We start from the raw sequence: 21,521 nt of genomic DNA on the forward strand, positions 1-21,521 counted from the left end.
GAGCATCTTAATCTCAAGGATCATCTCCAGGTTTACAACCTGCCCATTCCACCCTCCTCAGCCCTATGCCCTTGTACTACAGGTTCTCAACAGTAAGTGGTCTAACTCGCTTTTCCTGTTTTCTGATATTTTACACCCTCAGATACTCCGCCCAATAAAAGCTTCAAAATCGACTGAGAAGTTCTCTTAGACTTTTCTCCACCTTTGGTCACTTGAAGGCAGACGGTCCCACATCTACTAATCCCACAAATAATGAGATCGTGGACCAGGTTTGAACATGTCTGGTTATTTTACCTTGCTCAGATGGCACTCAGGATTTAGGAAACAAATTGCCTCTACCCAACTGCACGCTGTCCAAAGAAATAGTAATAATACAGACCAATGAGAACTATAAATAAAATCCTAAGCCCCCAACCAAGAAGACTCCCTTTTGGCCAAGAGTACCCCACAGAAATCTTAACTTGAGTTCCTGGCCATGACAGAACGGGAGGTCAGACACAACTCATTTACTCCCTCCCTTCTGCGGTTCAGACACAACTGACCAGCATTCATGTTAACATAGAGATCATCAAGATTGATTGAAATAGACTCTTTGTGGCAATAAAACACCAAATTATAAACAAGACCTAAGGCCATGCCAGACACCCCTACATTTGTCCTAACCATACACTATGTTCTAACTGCCATAAGGTTGCTCTTTTTTTCCAGCAGCCAAACAAGCACTGGCCTCAAGGAAGATTAAAGCAATTGCATAAGCCTACTATGTACCCACAAAAATTAAAAATAAAAACTTACAAAAAGAAAACAACTGCAGCTCATCCATCAACAGATATTGACTGACCCCTGTTCCACAAGCTATACAGCTTTGACTGGACAAGAAACTGATTTCAGTAACTTTCTCCTGATCAGAGACTAGCAGCCGTGGAATGGTTCTGGCCAGCTTGCAGAGGCTACCCATGAGTGCCTTGTGTTCCTGCTTCACCTTTTTTTTTTTTTTTTTTTTTTTGAGACGAAGTCTCACTCTGTTGCCCAGGCTGGAGTGCAGTGGCACTGTGTCGGCTCACCGCAACCGCCGTCTCCTGGGTTCAAGCAATTCCCCTGCCTCAGCCTCCTGAGTAGCTGGGATTACAGGCACCGACCACCGCACCCAACTAATTTTTATATTTTTAGAAGAGAAGGAGTTTTACCATGTTGGCCAGCTGGTCTGGAACTCCTGACCTCAGGTGATCCGCCCACCTCGGCCTCCCAAAGTGCTGAGATTACAGGCGTGAGCCACCGCGCCTGGCCCCTGCTTCACCTTTTGATGTACAGGGCCTAATTGTAATACATTTAAATGTTAAGTCTCCACCCCAAAGTGAACATGGGATGCATGTAACATGAATGTTTGTTCATTACGCATGCATCAGGACCCCATTCATGGATATTCATAGCTCCTCCTATAACCTGTTGAATAGGGACATATGGCCAATCTGTTCAGCATTAAGCTCTTGTCCCAACTCCATCTCCTTCTAAGTGCCTTTCAGTGTCTGCCAGAAGCTACGCTTCTAAGACTGTCAAGGATGGCCGCCTTGCAGGTTGTAACCCTTTATAATAAATAGGCTCCTTTCTACTTTTTTCTTTCACAGCTGGAGATCCTTTCTAAATTTATAATTGTGTTATCTTTAGGTTGACACCAGCAAAGGTAAATTCTGAAATTCCCTGAGAGTCAACGAGTTATTAGAGCTCTGGAAGGGGATGAGGTAGAAAAACCTTGTACTCAGTGAGGCTTATCAATGATCTCATTCAAGGGCCCTTAAACGAAAATCCCTGTGAAGACTGTTAAATATACCTGTACCTCATGCCAGAGTTTTTCAACAGGTGCGCCAGGATGTCTTTGGTCGCCCAGCCTGTGAGCCAAACATCTACAGTTCCAGATCTCCCTCAGTTTACTCCAGTATTTTGTATAAGTTACCACTTTCCAAGTATGCCATGATGTAATGATAACTTACTTACAGTTTAATGGTTGCAGCTTGAATCTATAAAATAGTGGTTCTCAAAATATGGTCCCCAGACCAGCTACATTAATATTACCGACCTAGGCCCCACCCAGGCCTAGCACATGCATCATAAACTCCAGGGTGGGAGTGAGTGGGCTGTTTCAATGAGCCCTCCAGGTGATTCTGTTGCCTGCAAAAGTTTGAGAACTACTGATGTAGAAACAATTCTCTTCTATGTTGCAGACCACTGTACCTCGTAAAGACCTACAAGTGAAAGGTCTCTTTTGCCTGCAGTGATGCACAAACCTGACAGTGCCTGGTTTTCTGGCCAGGTGTCATAAAATAACCTAGAGCAACAGTGAGAAGGTTCACTTGGCATAAGAACAGCTGAGGGTACCTACTTTTATCACAATGGAAACATTAGTTGATTCTCAGCCCTGAGAAGGACCTCTATCATACCATCAACACAATGGAAAAGGGAAGGAACACATCTTTCCCTAAAGGAAAGAAGGCATTTTGGCTTGTCATATCTATAAAGGGTTAGTCATTTGTGAAAAGGACACTAATGATCACGCAATAGACTACTTCCTCAGGACTATGCGACATAAAAAGTTGACCTTTACTCCATCAAAACTCTTACAAAAATCAAGAGTATCAGAGAAACTGGTTGAGTTTTGCCACCTCAGCAATTGCCAAAAGGTAAAAAGTAGAAGAGAAAACACATTAGGCCAATAAACATGACATGTTCAGAAGAAATATAAACCAACAGTGATACACTTTTACACGTTTGACTAGAAAATATTATAAAGTCTAACACCACCAACAGTTGCTGGTTTAGGTTATATATGAAAAATACTTTGGCATTCTCTTATAGAAATGTACACTCACAGGCCGGGCACGGTGGCTCACGTCTGTAATCCCAGCATTTTGGGAGACCGAGGCAGGCGGATCACAAGGTCAGGAGATCGAGACCATCCTGGCTAACACGGTGAAACCCCGTCTCTACTAAAAATACAAAAAATTAGCCGGGCATGGTGGTGGGCACCTGTAGTCCCAGTTACTCGGGAGGCTGAGGCAGGAGAATGGCGTGAACCCGGGGGACGGAGCTTGCAGTGAGCCGAGATCGCACCACTGCACTCCAGCCTGGGTAACACAGCGAGACCCCGTCTCAAAAAAAAAAAAAAGAAAAGAAAAGAAATGTACACTCACAAATGCTGCATCCCAGAAGTTCCACTCTTAGGTACATAGCCAAGAGAAATGTTCACAAGTATAGGTGATTTAAAAATGTTCATGGGGCCAGGCGGGATTCATGGGATTACACTCATACCTGTAATCCCAGCATTTTGGGAGGCCAAGGCAGGTGGATCATTTGAGGTCAGGAGTTCGAGACCAGCCTGGCCAACATGGTAAAACCCTGTCTCTACTAAAAATTAGCCAGGTGTGGTGGCATACGCCTATAATCCCAGCTACTTGGGAGGCTGAAGTGGGACAACTGCTTGAACCCGGGAGGCAGAGGTTACAGTGAGCCAAGATCATGCCACTACACTCCAGCCCAGGCAACAGAGTGAGACACTATCTTAAAAATAAAAAAAAAATAAAAATGTTCATGGCATTTGTAATGGTCTTAATAATCCAAAACCCCATTAAAAGGAAACTGGATAAACTGCCATGAAATGTGATAAAATAGAGGACCAGACAATGGCAACATCAGATGGAATTCAGTTCCATCAACATGTATTAATCTATAACCTAACTGAGTAAAAAGGCAAATGCCAAGACACGACGTGCAGGTACACCTTCTACAACGTTAAAAAAACACCCAAAACAAAATCATGTTGCTAATTTATACATGTATGTAGGTAAAAACTTCTTAAAAAGCAAATTATAATAAACTCAAAATTCTAGATAGGCTACCTCGGGGCAGGTAAAAGCAAGTAGATGAGAGAGTAAAAAATGTATAATGTAACTTAGTAATGTAATTATTAGGTGGGATGGTAGAGCTACAAGTGTTCATTATGAAACAATAGATGTACCACGAATGCTATGCATGGACTAAAGGTGATAATGTCATAAACTAAGAATTGAATTAATCTATTTCTGTGCACCTGAAGTCCAGTTTTTGTTTTTAGAGACGGAGTCTCACTTTGTCACCCAGCCTGAAGTGCAGTGGCACATCTCGGCTTACTGCAACCTCCATCTCCCAGGTTCGGGTGATTTCCCACCTCAGCCTCCAGAGTAGCTGGGACTACAGGCATGCGCCACCAGGCCCAGCTAATTTTTGTATTTTCAGTAGAGATGGGGTTTCACCATGTTGGCCAGGATGATCTCAAACTCCTGACCTCAAGTGATCCACGCACCTTGGCCTCCCAAAGTGCTGGGATTACAAGTGTCAGCCACTGTGCTCAGCCTTAAAGTCCAGTTTTTAAAAAGGTAATCATTGGCCGGGCACGGTGGCTTACACCCGTAACCCCAGCACTTTGGGAGGCTGAGGCGGGTGGATCACCTGAGGTCAGGAGTTTGAGACCAGCCTGGCCAACGTGGCGAAACCCCATGTCTACTAAAAATACAAAAATTAGCTGGGTGTGGTGGCGCATGCCTGTAATCCCAGCTACTTGGGAGGCTGAGGCAGGAGAATCGCTTGAACCCGGGAGGTGGAGGCTGCAGTGAGCCGAGATCACACCACTGCACCCTAGCCTGTGCGACAGAGAAAGACTCCATCTCAAAACATAATTTAAAAAAAAAAAAAGGTAATCATTAAGGTTTTTCCTAAGAATCTATTGGCATGGAAATGCTGAATTAGGGTTCTAATCCTGGCTTTGTCACCCATATGTGACCCCAGGCATGTGGATGAAAATGCTTTCTGTTAATATAAAGCCAAATTTAACTTCAACATCAATTTTGTCTATTCTCTAAAAATATTATCATACACTGTTAGAAAATGGCTTAATAGCCCCCTTTTACACAATTATGCTGGCCAAAATGTATTCAAAAAAAGAAGAATAATCAAAAGACTCAACTTTCACCAAAAATTGTAAAATTTCAGAAAACACAATTTCAGTATTATTCAAGTTGACCATTTGGGAACAAAATTAAATTAGTGTTTATCTCATACTATAATAAAAAAACAAGCATCTCAATCTGAATAAAGTTATGACATTTGGTTAATAGTAAATATCAATATTGGTACATTAGTGGTGACAAATGCACCATACTAATGTAGGATGTTAACAATAGGGACAACTAGCTGCACTGTGGGTGGTGGCTCACACCTGTAATCCCAGCACTTTGGGAGGCCAAGGCAGGAGAACTGCATGAGTTCGGGAGTTTGAGACTAGCCTGGGCAACATAGCGAACTCTGTCTCTACTTAAAAAAAAAAAAAAAAAGTCAGCCAGGCATAGCAGCACGTGTCTGTAGTCCCAGCTACTTGGGAGGCTGAGGTGGGAGGACTGCTTGAGCCCAGCAGTCAAGGCTGTAGTGAGCTATGACTGTGCCATTGCACTCCAGCCTGGGCAACAGAGTGAGACCTTGTCTCAAGAAAAAAATAATAAAAGGGAAAACTGAGTGCCATGGTATACAGAAATCCATCGTACTATAATTGCAACTTTTCTGTAAATCTATTAATAAAACTATTCTAAAATGAAACATTTATCTTAAAAAAACAAGGGGGTGGTCCAGTGTATATCCTGGATGTTAAAAAAAAAAAAAAAAAAAAACACACAAAAACTGGATTGGGTGCACGACACTTCTAAGTTTGCTAAAAATCACTGTGTTAATGGGTGATTACAATTTATGGTATATGAATTGTACCTCAATAAAGCTGTTTAAAAAAACATGTTTCTGGTAGTCTAAAGCTTCTGGTGATCTTAAAGGTCTAGGCTGGGCAAAAATAAAAACAAGAAACATGAGAGAGGAACATTACACCAATCAAGGATGTTAAAATGTACCAAGGACTGACATATGTTTAACTCAACCCTCTGCACACATTTAGTACACACGGGGTAAAAAAAATAAAACTTTAAAATACCAAAGAAACTATAGGAGAGTATTACTTAAACCTTGAAGGGGGTGTAAAACTCTCTAGGAACAAAGATATGTAGAAGCCATAAAGAAACAGACAGGAAATGTAAGTACATAAAAAAATAAGAAGTCTGGGCATAGTGGCAAATGCCTGCAATCCCAACACTTTGGGAGGCCAAGGCACAAGGATCACTTGAGGCCAGGAGTTCAAAACAAGCCTGGGTAACATAGTGAGACCCTTTCTCTTTAAACAAACAAAAAAACACTGTAGACAAAGGTGAAAGACCACAATAATGTGGGAGAAATTATCATCAGTAAGACAAAATATTAATATCCATAATATAAAAAACTCTAGTCAAGAAAGAATGAACAATCACGGAAAACTAAGCCATACTATGAAGATATCAAGTGATGAAGAATAGGAAATAAGCATATGCTTAATCATCAAATTTTGAAAATGAAACTTTATTTTTACTTACTGGATTAACAAAAATTAATGACAGATAATAACTAGAGCAGAAAAAAATGTTGGGAACTGAGCAATTTCATATAGCATCAGGGTCAGTAGAACCTGCAGAGCTTTTAAAAACAATACAACTTGGTAATCCCTCGTAAAATGCTTTTTTTCAAGAGATAGGGTCTTGCTCTATTGCCTAAGCTGGAGTACAGTGACACAACCATAGCTCACTGCAGCCTCAAACTCGAGCTCAAGAGATCCTCCTATCTCATCCTCCCGAGTAGCTGGGACTAGAGTCAAGCCACCATGCCCAGCTAACCTAGTAAAATTTTAAGTGTGCACCCTCAATGACTAGTTCTAGAAATTTATCTTACACAAACACTAGCAAGAGTGCATATAAAGACATGTGAGAGAATGTTCACTGCAGCGTTATCTGTAATAGTAAACAACTGAACACAATTAAAATGTCCATAAATAGGAGAATGAATCATCATATACTCATACTATGAAATACCACCCAGCTGCCAAGAGCAATTAGGTCTGTGTGCTGACAGACGTGGAAAGATGTTCACAAAACAAAGTTTTTAAAAAAGCAAACTGCATACAATGTGTACATTATGATCCTATTTTTGGTTTTAAAATAACACCAAATTGGCTAGGCACGCTGGCTCATGCCTGTAATGCCAGCACTTTGGGAGGCCGACGCGGGTGGATCGCCTGAGGTCAGGAGTTCGACCAACGTGGTGAAACCCCATCTCTACTAAAAGTACAAAAATTAGCTAGACGTGGTGGCATGCGCCTGTAATCCCAGCTACTCAGGAGGCTGAGGCAGGAGAATCACTTGAATCCAGGAGGTAGAGATTGTAGTGAGCTGAGATTGCACCACTGCACTCCAGCCTGGGTGACAGAGCGAGACTCCATCTCAAAACAAAAAAAAACAAAAAACCCACCAAATTATTAAAAGTAACAACATTACATTATTTACCATGTGCAAGGTATTATACTAAGTATTTTACAAATATTAACCAGTTTGAGGCTGCTATGACTGTACCACTGCACTCCAACACGGGTGACAGAGCTACACCCTGTCTCTAAATAAACAATAACAAAAGTAAAAAAAAATTTAAGGGAGTATGAGCATACTTCCAATTTAGAATAAGAAGTAGGAAAGGAAAAAGATGATTAAAGAAAGTACTCCAGGCTGGGCATGGTGGCTCACGCCTGTAACCCCAGCACTTTGGGAAGCGGAGGATCACGCGGTCAGAAGTTCGAGGCCAGCCTGGCCAAGACAGTGAAACCCCGTCTCTACTAAAAATACAAAAATTAGCCGGGCATGGTGGCAGGCGCCTGTAATCCCAGCTACTTGGGAGGCTAAGGCAGAAGAATCATTTGAACCCGGGAGACAGAGGTTGCAGTGAGCTGAGATAGTGCCACTGCGCTCTAGCCTGGGTGACAGAGCAAGACTCCATCTCAAAAAAAAAAAAAAGTACCCCAAAGTGGTAACTGAAGTTGACATAATTTTCTTTATACAGGCCAGGCATGGTGGCTCACGCCTATAATCCTAGCACTTTGGGAGGCCAAGGAAGGCAGATCACCTGAGGTCAGAAGTTTGAGATCAAACTGGCCAACATGACGAAACCCCATCTCTACTACATATACGAAAAGTAGCTGCACATGGTGGCAGGCACCTGTAATCCCAGATACTCAGGAGGCTGAGGCAGGAGAATCACTTGAACCTGGGAGCGGGAGGCTGCAATGAGCTGAGATCGTGCCATTGCACTCCAGCCTGGCAACAGAGCGAGACTGTCTCAAAAACAAACAAACAAACAAAAATTACTTTATACAGTTGGCCCTTGAACACAGGTTTGAACTGCATGGGTCCACATATATGTGGATTTCTTTCAACTAAACATAGATGGAAAACAGTATTGGCGGGATGCAAAACACAGATATCCAGAGGGCCAATTTTTCATACACATGGGTTCCACCGACTACAGGACTTGAATATGCATGGATTTGGGTATACATGGGGGTCCTGGAACCAACCACCTGCGTATACCAAGGAATGACTGCACTTCACTGTATTTTCCAAATCATCCATACTTAACCAAAGAAAGTATTTAATTAAAAAAATCAGATCTGAAATTTGAGGGCAGAACAAAACAAAGACCTGCAAAGTTTAATTAAACAAATCTTAAAACATTTAAAATACAAACTGGTTTCCATCTGAGTAACTATAAAAGACCAGGTTAAAAACCAAGCAGTGTGCAAACATGAGCTGTTTATTTTACAAGGAACAAGATATCCAGAAAAAGGAAGAGGAAAAAAAAGCCCTAAGGAGGGCAGAGAAACCACTGTGTTGAGCCAACAGGGACAGGGAATTATAAAACTCTTAAGTTTTCTCACAGATTATACAAAAGGGATAAAACCTGTTTTAAACACTGAAGGCACAGCTTTTGACTACCCTCTGCTCTGAGATGTGGGAGGGCAGGAGGCGTGTTATAATCCTAAAGATGCTAAAAATCCAAGAAGGAAGTCAGTAAGATTTAGTAACATAATAAAATTCTAGACCGACCCCAATCTGTAGGGAGGGATTAAACTAATATTGAGTAGCTAATTGTTACTGTAGTAATTTTGTGTTTTGCTTTTTTGAGAGAGGGTCTCACTCTGTCACCCAGGCTGGAGTGCAGTGGCGAGATCATGCCTCACTGCAGCCTTGACCTCCCAGGCTCCAGCAATCCTCCCACCTCAGCTCCCCAAGTAGCTGGGACTACAGGCACCTGTACCCACGTCTGGCTAATTTTTTAAATTTTTTGTAGAGATAGGGTCTTGCCATGTTGCCCCAGATGGTCTTAAACTCATGGACTCAAGCGATCCTCCTTGGCCTCGCAAGTACTGGGATTACAGACATGAGTTTTTCTTTTTCCCCCCAATCAGCCATTATTAGCTATATGGGGAGTAACCTGTCTCAGCTCTTTGCAATCAATAAAACCCAAATTTTAATTATCCTTTAGTGCAAGCAGTTAATTCTAGATTCTCATCCATTATTTTAAGTAGAGATTGTTTTGATATTAATTTCTCATGACCAAAAGGAAGAAAACTCCCTAATCTACTCTGCTGTGAACAGTTTAGATGCAGAATGACACAATTCCACAGCGATAGCCACATTATCAGGGTGAAACTAATTCAGGCAGAAATGAGAGTAACAGGCTACATCTGCCTGTTGCCATCAATTAAGGAAAGAATGACAACGTGGTACTGAATTCCAAGACATGAACTTGGGCGGGTGAGAGGAGAATAGAAAGAAAGGCAAAATACCTGTGGTTAAACCACCTCCAAATAATTTATTTTAAATAGGATTTCTGAGGCATTTCAGTTCAGAAAACTGAAGGGGAAAGGAAAAGAAATGAAGAATTCGCCTCTGGTTAAGTATCACATAAAACATTAGTTTGGGCAAAATCATGTATCTGCTATTCAACAAATAATTTTTACATACAACGAAAATACTTGTTACTAGAGAGAAACAATGAAGTCCATGTGCAACAACCCACAGGCTATCAAATTTCCAGAGGTTCAAGGAGGAATTTTATTAAAATAATACCTTTTTAAAAGCTAAGTAGTTCTTTCACCTTAATCATCATCACCTCCATAAGTTACAACAGCTATCTTTTGCCAAATTATCAAAAGCAACTAGAACTGATTAAATCTTCATGACAGTAAAATCAGATGAGAGGCCAAAGTTCACTGGGACTCTAATATTACTGGCACTGGTCTCCCTTGAGTCGGGTTTGTTGTTTTTAAGCCTCTTGAAACCTTAAGTAAACAAACCTAACTGCCAATGAAAACTAACACACCCAGAAACTCTCAGCGAAACATTTACTTCATAGCTCATAATATAGACCTGTCCTATTCCAGCTACAAGTGGCCTTGCCTGGAGGTAAAGGTCGAAAGAAAACACTTCCTAACACCGTCACACTTTAAAGTGAGGGAAAAAAACAGGGCTTCGAGTCAAGGGCAGGGACATAAGAACGATCGTCTCAGTGGTGAATACATACCACAGTCTTCCTGGCTTTCCTAAGACTGCTTCATTTTTGCTCCTTAATTAACCAGAAAAAAATTTCATCTATCTTCCTAGATTTCCTTAAAAATCAGACTTACAGAATGTTAAAGCTAAGCCTTCAAGATATTAATGTCTTGCCTATAATCCCAGCACTTTGGGAAGCCAAGGCAGGCAGATCACTTGAGGTCAGGAGTTCGAGACCAGCCTGGCCAACGTGGTGAAACTCCATCTCTCCTAAAAATACAAAAAAATTAGTCAGGCACGGTGGTATGCACCTATAGTCCTAGCTACTCGGGAGGCTGAGGCAGGAGAATCGCTTGAACCCGGGAGGCGGAGGTTGCAGTGAGCCAATATTGCACCACTGTACTCTAGCCTGAGCGACAGAGCCAGACTCCGTCTCAAAAAAAAAAAAAAATTAATGTCTTTACCCCAGACCTGACCAGCAGCAGCCAGCATCCATCTTTAGCCAGCCCACTCCCCACACCACTCCCCACCCTACTCCCAGTGGCCAAAATAAACCTCTCTGGGAACCAGTGGCCATACCTTCATGACAATAAATCAATCTGCTCAAAGAACCCTGTGATGTCAGTTTCTGAGGTAGCTTTTAACAGGACCCTAACAGGATTTCTTAGAAAAAGTTTCACTCCAAACATCTTTTCATTTTTATTTTTTTCCGAGAGAGGGTCTCACTCTGCCATCCAGGCAAGAGTGCCAGTGGCAGAATCACAGCTCACTGCAGCTTCAACCTCTCATGGTCCAGTGATTCTCCCACCTCAGCCTCCTGAGTAGCTGGGACTACAGGCATACACCATCATGCCCAGCTAATTTTTTTTTATTTTTTATAGAGACAAGGTCCCATTATGTTGCCCAGGTTGTTCTCAAACTCCTGGACTCAAGTGATCCTCCCACCTTGGCCTCCCTAAGTGATGAGATTCCAAGTGTGAGCCACCACACCTGGCCTCTAAACATCTCTAAAGACAGTTTATTAACACCCATTTGGGAGGCATTTTTAAAGAGAGGAACTTTCCAGGCTTTTCAGCAGATCACATCATACAGGAAGCTTGGTAAGATTAATAGTATAAATTTTTAAAAGGAAATTTTTCTAATCTGTCTTTGCCTCACTGAAGTATTTCATAATGTTAACTCAGAATTAGTCACTGTGGTTTGTCATGCTGTTATCTATGTCAAAAGTTTAAAAGGCCTGCCACCTGCTATTCCAAAAACACCTTTGCCAATCTTGACCCAAGAGAGCACCCTTGGCAATGGTTTCTGTTTATCTCCAAAATTATAAGCAGAAAAATAAAAGGGAGTAGAGGGAAGAAGTAGTTTTTGTTTTGCAAAGGCCAAGTTCTTTCTGCATGATTTTTTTAGAAGCCATTTCTTCAAAACCTAGATCCACTTCTTGAAAATGGAAATCTGATTTCCACCTTTTAGTAAAACCATTTCTACTCAGGCCACCCTCTTAAAATTCTGAGTAAAAACCAATGCAACAATTTTTGCAACATATACAAACATTAATTATAAGAATAAAGTTTAACAAAGCACTAAACATTCAAACACAAATTTGGGGCTTTAATAAAAGATGTAAAGTTATTTTTTAACACTTACCCACTCCTCAACATTGGGGGGCTGCTCATCATAAATGTGTTCCTTGTCCCACAAAATATTGGACTTGTCATACCTGTCCATCTTTCTTCGAGTTTTCACAGCAAAGAAAATTATTAAAGCAAAAGCCACAATAATCATGAACCCCAGTACAATGGCAATGGCCTAAAAAGGAGTGAAAAATATTGGCATAATTAGATTTTAATTGCTTAATCACAATTCACCCTCTATATATTATTAAAACTCTTATCTACCTAAGGCCCTACTAAATCCATGTGGTTTAACTGATAGAAAACTGAAGCAAATAGTTACATTTCAGACATATCATAAAACCTAACCCACACTAACTGGGCTAAGGCCAGCAAATGTACACACACGTACATACTACTTGATTCAATCCTCAGAAAATGCCTAATGTTAGAAACTATCAATCATCACCCTCATTTCAGAGCTGTAAAAAACTAGTTCCAACGCTTGTGCACCTACAGGCCAAGCTTTGTGCACCTACGAGAATGGCCAGTAAAGTAACTAAATCATTGGTATACTTCTAAAGGGCCTGACAAATGCTATTCTCAAAAGTATTAACAGCTTTGAAATAGCCAATCATGCTTGTAATCTTGTTCAAAACACATGCTTGGCAAGCCTTTTTACACTGAATGTAAATTTCAGTCCATAGATCTCTCTTACCAAAAATGATGAAGACATGGACCTAATCAAGCTATAAATAGCAAATTGACTAATGATTGATTTTGTCTGGCACGTTTCTCTGTTTTAGGAGTCTTGCATACTTACTAGAAAGGGCCCTATAACAAAGAAACTTCCTACTCTTAGTTCTCCCAGTGGTGATAGGATATTAAATGGTATATTGGTCTGGGAGGCACTTGAAGTTGAGGGAAGTACCAGGCCTCTGCCCTGGATGTCTGTTAATGGGAACAAGAGGCTCTCCTTCCAGCTGTCTTGACAGTGACATCATTTTTCAAAGAGTAAGTAGTAAGAGAACTAAGAGGGATAGGGGTGTGGTAGGATAGGAGTACCAACCCTCAGTCCCTATCTACCATGGACATGTCTAAATGGCAACAACGAGCATTGTGAAAACCTACATCTGCAGGGAAAACCTTCAGTCTTCTAAATAATGGTAGACAGATACTAGAGGTCTAACTCCAAAGGTGTGACTCATTCAGGAATGGGAATTCCTGAGTTAGTGTAAGAAAAAAGGAAAAACAAGGGAAAAAAAGATTAGTAACTCAGAAACGTTTCAGATATTAATATAATCAGGATGACTCATGGTTACTAAGGTAGGTTTCTCAACCCCAACCTGCACATTTGGATCACTTGCTTAGCTTTTAAACATACTAAGTTACACTCTGAAAACTATAAAACACTATTAAAAGAAGTTTAACAAAACCTACATAAATTGAAAGAATCTTACTTTCATGAATCAGAAGACTTGTAATTGTAAAGATGACAATACACCCAAAATTGACCTACAGATTCAACATAACCCTTCAAAATCCTAGCTGGCATTTTTTTCCAAAATTGACATGCTGATCTTAAAATCCATATGGAAATGCAAGGAATCCAGAATCTAGCCAAAACAGTCTTGAAGAACAAAGTTGGAGAACTCCCACTCCACAATTTCAAAACTTACTACAAAGCTACAGTAATCAAGACAGTACGGTACTGGCATAAAGACATATGATTAATGTAACTGAATTGAGAGCCCAGAAATAAATGTCCACATTTATGATCAATTCATTTTTGACAAAGGCATGAAGAAAACTTAGCGGAGCAATAGTCCTTTTAACAAGTAACACTAAGACAACTGCATATAAACATGTGAAAGCTTTCAGAACCCTGGCTTCCATCACGCCCAAAATTAACACAACATGAATCACAGACCTAATTGTAAGAGCTAGAATTATGAAACTATAGAAAAGTTAAAAAATAGAAAACACAGGAGTAAATCTTTGTGACCCTGAATTAGGCAAAGCATTAGCTATGACACCAAAAATACAAGCAACAGAATAAAAATTAAATAAACTGGACATCATCAAAACTAAAAACTTTTTTTTTCTTTTTGAGACAGAGTTTTGCTCTTGTTGTTTAGGCTGGAGTGCAGTGGCACAATTTCAGCTCACTGCAACCTCCACCTCCTGGGTTCAAGTGATTCTCCTGCCTCAGCCTCCTGAGTAGCTAGGATTACAGGCGCGCACCACCATGTCCAGCTAATTTTTCTATTTTTAGTAGAGACAGGGTTTTCACCATGTTGGCCAGGCTGGTCTCAAACTCCTGACCTCAGGTGATCCACCCACCTTGGCCTTCCAAAGTGCTCGGATTACAGGTGTCAGCTACCATGCCCGGCCCAAAACTAAAAGCATTTATGCAAAGGACACCATCAAGAAAGTGAAAAGATGCCTGTAATCCCAGCGGTTTGGAAGGCCAAGGCAGGATCGCTTGAGTCCAGGAGTTCCAGACCAGACTGGGCAACAAAATGAGACCCTGTCTCTACAAAAAATTAAAAAAAAAAATTATCCGGGTGTGGTGGCATGCCCCCTAGCTACTCAGGAGACTGAGGTAGGACGGTCACTTGAGCCCAGGAGGTCAAGGCTGCAGTGAGCTGTGACTGCACCACTGCACCCCAGCCTGGGTGACAAGAGTGAGACTCTGTCTCAAAAACAAAACAACAACAAAAATAGCCCAATTAAAAAATGGGCAAGTCTAGCCGGGCGTGGTGGCTCACGCTTGTAATCCCAGCACTTTGGGAGGCCGAGGCGGGCGGATCACAAGGTCAGCAGATCGAGACCACGGTGAAACCCCGTCTCTACTAAAAATACAAAAAAAATTAGCCGGCGTGGTGGCGGGCGCCTGTAGTCCCAGCTACTCGGAGAGGCTGAGGCAGGAGAATGGCCGGAACCCAGGAGGCGGAGCTTGCAGTGAGCTGAGCTCGCACCACTGCACTCCAGCCTGGGCGACGGAGCAAGACTCCATCTCAAAAAAAAAAAAAAAAAAAAAAAAAAAGGGCAAGTCTAGGCTGGGCGCAGTGGCTCACGCCTGTAATCCCAGCACTTTGGAGGCCGAGGCAGGCAGACCACAAGGTCAGAAGATCAAGACCATCCTGGCTAACATGGTGAAACCCCATCTCTACTAAAAATACAAAAAAAAAAAAAAAATTAGCTGGACGTGGTGGTGAGCGCCTGTAGTCCCAGCTACTCAGGAGGCTGAGGCAGGAGAATGGTGTGAACCCGGGAGGCGGAGCTTGCAGTGAGCAAAGATCACAACACTGCACTCCAGCCTGGGCGACAGAGCAAGACTCCCATCTCAAAAAGAAATTAAAAAAAAATGGACAAGTCTAAATAGCCATTTCTCCAAAGATGAGAGAGAAATGGCCAGTTAAATACATGACTTTATAGCTAATAACATTAGCTATAAAGAAAATACGAATCAAAATCACAATAAAGTACCACTTCACTTCTCACCCATCAGCATGGCTAAAATCAAACAGACAATAACAAGTGTTGGTGAGGATGTGGAGAAATTGGAACTTTCATACATTTCTGGTGTGAACGTAAACTGATGCAAACTCTTTGGAAAAACTCTGGTAGCTCCTCAAAAGATTAAAGAGTCACCATATGACCCAGCAATTCCACGCCTAAGTACAACCCAACTCAAGAAATCATTAAAACATAGGTTCACACAAAAATGTATACAAGAATGTCTATAGCGTGATTTTTTTTTTTTTGAGATGGAGTCTTGCTCTGTCACTCAGGCTGGAGTGCAGTGGCGCAATCTCGGCTCACTGCAAGCTCCACCTCCTGGGTTCATGCCATTTCTCCTGCCTGAGCCTCCCGAGTAGCTGGGACTACGGGTGCCTGCCACTATGCCTGGCTAATTTTTTGTATTTTTAGTAGAGACGGGGTTTCACCTTATTAGCAAGGATGGTCTCGATCTCCTGACCTCATGATCTGCCCGCTTTGGCCTCCCAAAGTGCTGGGATTACAAGCATGAGCCACCATGCCCAGCCTAGCATGATTCTTAATAGCCAATGTAGACACAGCCCAAATGTCTATCAACTGATAAATAAAATGTGGTTTATCCACACACTGGAATATTAGCAATAAAAAGTAATGAGGGAATGGCACAAGCTATGACATGGGTAAACCTTAAAAACATTATGCTACGTAAAAGAAGCCCATCACAAAGACCACATTGTGTGATTCCATTTATACGAAATACCTAGAGAATAGACAAATTTATAGACGTAGGATTAGTGGTTGCCTAGGGCTAAGAACGGTTAGGAAAACAAGGAGTGACCGCTAATGGGTACAAGTTTCTTTTTAGGATAGTGAAAATGTTCTAAAATTGACTGTGGTGATGGTGGCACAATTCTGTGAATATATTAAAAACCACTGAACTGTTATTTAAGTAACCAAATTACATGGTATGTTGATTATATCTTAATGACACTCAGCCCCTCCCCCAGATTTAACTAGAAGTGGAGCCTTGCCATCAATATTTTTTAAGAGTTTCCAGAGTGATTCTATTACATATCCCAAGTTGAAAACCTCTGCTAAGGAGATGGAGAAAAAACCCAAAACACCACTCATACCTCCTGGGGATCCACAACACAGTAGTGATACAAATACTGATCCACGTAGAGTCCAGTAGCTGCAGGTGTATAAAATTGGTTGCAGAGGGCATATATTTGTGAACCATATAGAGATCCAGAAGACTGAGCAGTTGGGTTGACTCCCATTATATAGACAATTGTGGCAATAAACACCATGATGCCCAGGATAGCACTCACTATTATCACACTTAAGTAGTATCTTCTTGTTCTGGACATTTCAGATCTTATAACACTGGTAACAAAGATCACCAATGCGGCAATGAAACAAAAGGCAGCCATGGCCAACATGAAGCCCTTTGCTGCTCTTGGGTCTGTATAGCCTCCGTAGCCATAACCATAACCATAGCCATAGCCATAGCCACTTCCATAGCTACCAAAACCACTTCCTCCATAAGGGTAGCCTATACTACCTCCTAAAAGGGAAGTTCCATAGCCTCTGTCCCAGGCAAGCGTGGAGGCCACACAGGCAAAAATGGCAATGCACATCACAATAATGAGCATAGACAGAATCCGAATCACTCCTGGAGGAGAGGTCCATTTGTAGAAGTGAAGAATTTCATCTTCGGGGTAAAAAGAGTATGCTGGCTGAGAAAGCATTGGTCGAACATGCATCTCTCCACCATATATGTCATTGCTTGGTGCATAATGATTCGGTTTGCTGAAATGAACATGAAAATAATTTCAAGTTAGCACTTTTTGGTAGTAAGCAGAAAGAACACAACTTATTTGGAATAATTTAAACCATTGGGTAAATGAAACTAAAGCTTATCTGTGCACAGGAATCACCTGGAGGACTTGTTAAAACATAAGATTATTGGCCTCCAGCCACAACCCATTCTGCTTAGACATTTGGGTTATCTCTGTTTGGGGGTATTGTAAACAGTTCAACTATAAACATCCTTGAATGTGTATTCTGGTACAGAAAAGTATTTATTTTTCCAGGGCATATACCCGGGAGAATTTCTGGATCACATATTTTTATATCTTCAACTTCATTAGACAGTATCAAACTGTTTTCCAAAGTGACTGTACCAATTAGCTACAGTGGAATGGGTAACTGTAATATATCCATACAATGGAATACTCCATAGCTATACTGTCCAATGTGGCAGCCACTAGCCCCTTGGGTCTATCATACACTTGAAATGTACCTAGTCCGGCTGGGCACGGTGGCTCATGTCTGTAATCCCAGCACTTTGGGAGGCTGAGGCAGGTGGATCACTTGAGGTCAGGGGTTCGAGACCAGCCTGGCCAACATGGTGAAACCCCATCTCTACTAAAAATACAAAAATTAGCCAGACATGGTGGCATATGCCTGTAGTCCCAGCTACTCAGGAGGCTGAGGCACGAGAATTGCTTGAACCCAGGAGGTGGAGGTTGCAGTAAGCCAAGATCGTGCCATTGCACTCTACCCCGGGTGACAGAGCAAGACTCCGTCTCAAAAAAAAAAAAAAAAAGAAATGTGGCTTGGTGGCTAGTCCAAACTGAGATACGCTGTTAAAATGCACAGTGGAGAGTCTGAGGTGGGCAGATCACTTGAGGCCAGGAGTTTGAGACCAGCCTGGCAGACATGGTAAAACCCTATCTCTACTAAAAATACAAAAATTAGCCAGGCATGGTGACACATGCCTGTAATCCCACTTACTTGGGAGGCTGAGGCACGAAAATCAAGAATCACTTGAACCCAGGAGGCAGAGGTTGCAGTGACCTGCGATCACACCCACTGCACTCCAGCCTGGGTGACAGTGCAAAAAAATTAAAAAAGGCACAGTAGATTTCAAAGATATAATATGAAGAAAGAATGTAAAGCATCTCCTGAATCATTCATTTTTTACATCAATCACATGATGAAATAATGTTTTAGATATACAAGATTAAGTGAAATATATTAAAATTAATTTCTTCTTTTGGCCAGGCATGGTGGCTCACGCCTGTAATCCCAGCACTCTGGGAGGCCGAGGCGGGTGGATCACCTGAGGTCAGGAGTTCGAGACCAGCCTGGCTAACCTGGTGAAACCCCATCTCTACAAAAAATACAAAATTAGCTGGGCGTGGTGGCGGACGCCTGTAATCCCAGCTACTTGGGAGGCTGAGGCAGGAGAATCACTTGAACCCAGGAGGTGGAGGTTGCAGTGAGCCGAGACCGTGCCACTGCACTCCAGCCTGGGCAAAAAGAGTGAAACTCTGTCTTTAAAAAAAAAAAAATTTATCCTTTTATTTTTAATGAAAGTATAAAATTACATATATGGCTCATGTTATATTTCTACAGTGCTATGAAGCCAAAACTGATGAACTATGAATACATGCAGTAACAGGTAATGCTGAAAAAAATGAAAAAATACATATAGCATTATTATATTTATATAAAGTTTTAAAACAGGTAAAACTGGCCAGGCGTGGTGGCTCACACCTATAATCCCAGCACTTTAGGAGGTGGGCGGGTCACCTGAGGTCAGGAATTTGAGACCAGCCTGGCCAACATGGTGAAACCCTGTCTCTACCAAAAGTATAAAAATTGGTTATGCATTGTGGTGGTTACCTGTAATCCCAGCTACTTGGGAGGCTGAGGCAAGAGAATTGCTTGAATCCAGGAAGCGGAGGTTGCAGGGAGCCAAGATTGCGCCACTGCACTCCAGCCTGGGCAACAGAGTGAGACTCTGTCTCAAAAATAAATAAAAAAAAAACAGGTAAAACTAAACTGAAATGTTTAGGATATATAAGGTGATAAAATTATAAAAGCAGGTAATGATCATACGTCAGGACAGTGGTCTCCAGAGAAAAGGTGAGACACAGAAGGATTTTGAAGTGTTCTGTTTCTTGACCTGGGTGATGAGTATGTATGTTTGCTTGGTCTTTCCTCATGATCTCCTACATCCGTTGTGTGTCCTTTTCTTTATGTATGTTGCAGTTCACCATTATTTACAAAAGCAACACAAAATAACTGTCAGATTAGTGGTGCACTACTTAATTACTATATTCTCTAGTATGTTTTAAAAACTGTATTGTCATAAACAACTTGTGTCCCCACCATGTTTTAGGCACCAGTAAGGAGGTTAAAGAACTGGAACACAACCTCCACGTGATATTGTGAAATATGTATTTGGTTTTCATCTCCATTTTCTGGCATACAACTCCTAAAATCTTTGGACTTTCCAAAGTGGTAAGTATCCCTTATATGCTAATGAGATGATAGGTTCCTGGCAGCCCTAGGAAGCTTCAGGATGGGAGCTAAGATTAGAGGGTTAGAACTTTTCAGCCCCAACACCCTCTGGACAGGAAAGGGGGGCTGAAGCTTAAACTGCTCACCAATGGCCAATGATTTAGTCAATCATGCCTATGTCATAAAGCTTCCATAAAAACCCAAAAGGACTGAATTCACAGAACTTCTGGACAGCTGAACATGTGCAAGTTCCTGGAGGGTAGCACAATCAGGGAAGGCCGCTTCCCACATACCTCGCCCTGTCCACCTCTTCATCTGGTGTTTGTTGGCATTCATTGTAATATCATCTGTTTTGTTCATTAATTCATTCATTCATTCTTAAAAGACAAGGTCTCCCTATGTTGCCCAGACTGGCCTCGAACTCCTGGGCTCAAGCAATCCTCCTGCTTCAGCCTCCCGAGTAGCTGGGATTATAGGCATGCACCACCACACCTGACTTTTTTAATACCCTTTATAATAAACCAGTAATGGTAAGTAGTGTTTCCCTGAGTTCTGCGAGCCACTTTAGCAAATCAATTGAACCCAAGGAGAGAACTGTGGGAATCCTAATTTACTGTAGGTGGGTCAGAAACACAGGCCACAACCTGAGCTTGTGGCTGCTATGTGAAGTGGGGGCAGTCTTGTGGGAATGAGCCCTGAACCTGTGACCTGATGCTATCTCCTGACAGTGTCAGAACTGAACTGATAATTAGATGACACACAGCTATCGTCCACTGTAGAACTGATTACTTGTTTGCTGGTGGGGAAATATCCCCACAAATTCTGGTGATCAGAGGTCACAGATGTGTTGTGACAGAACAGTAGGATAAACTGTTGTTTTTGCCTATATTACATTTCGCTACACTTATCAGGTTTAAAGCTGCAAACTACTTAGAGGAGGAAATCCCTATCAATGTTTGATAGCAAATTTGGAATTCAAAAATTCACTGTTAAGTCTTCACATGACCAAGGAGCCCAAAACCCCTCAACATTGCTTGTTTTAGATAATGGCAGGAATCACTCTTAAAACTGACAGTATGGAAAGTATTATGCTAACTGAAAGAAGCCAGTTACAAAAGGCCACACATTACATGATTCCTCCATTTATATAAAATATGCAAAATAGACAAATCTATAGAGACAGAAAGTAGACCGATAGTTGCTTAGGGCTGATGGAACTGGGAGGTGACTGCCAATGGGTAGGTTTCTTTGGAGAGTAATGAAATGTTCCAAAATTAATTGTGGTGATGGTTATACAACTCTGTGAATATACTAAAAACCATTAAACTATCCATTCTAAATGGGTAAATTGTAAAGTACGTTAATTATATCTCAATAAAGCTGTTATTTTTATTTATTTCTTTATTTTTTGAGATGGAGTTTCGCTCTTGTCGCCCAGGCTGGAGTGCAACGGCGCAATCTCGGCTCACCTCAACCTCTGCTTCCTGGGTTCAAGTGATTCTCCTGCCTCAGCCTCCCAAATAGCTGCGATTATAGGCATGCACCACCATGCCCGGCTATTTTTGTATTTTTAGTAGAGATGGGGGTTTCTCCACATTGGTCAGGATGGTCTTGAACT

The 21,521-nt window shown here is 41.6% G+C and overlaps 1 protein-coding gene across 8 annotated transcripts in view; it reads right to left on the bottom strand.

Moving 5' to 3' along the window:
- OCLN (occludin) overlaps window positions 1-21,521 on the bottom strand; it is a 58,860-nt gene that overhangs the window by 25,009 nt on the left and 12,330 nt on the right. For 5 of the 8 annotated variants that reach the window (XM_055253003.2, XM_055253002.2, XM_063623185.1 and 2 more), the window contains exons 3-4: window positions 16,723-17,401; window positions 12,120-12,281 (exon numbers count right to left, since the gene is read on the bottom strand). In XM_055253003.2, coding sequence (XP_055108978.2) covers window positions 12,120-12,281; window positions 16,723-17,401 — 841 coding nt within the window. The remainder of the gene's footprint in view (window positions 1-12,119; window positions 12,282-16,722; window positions 17,402-21,521) is intronic. The other 3 variants (XM_055253006.2, XM_063623188.1, XM_063623187.1) reach the window with 1 other exon arrangement.

The sequence above is a fragment of the Symphalangus syndactylus genome, chromosome 18 (genome assembly GCF_028878055.3).
Source record: "Symphalangus syndactylus isolate Jambi chromosome 18, NHGRI_mSymSyn1-v2.1_pri, whole genome shotgun sequence".
Classification (NCBI taxonomy): Eukaryota; Metazoa; Chordata; class Mammalia; order Primates; family Hylobatidae; genus Symphalangus; species Symphalangus syndactylus.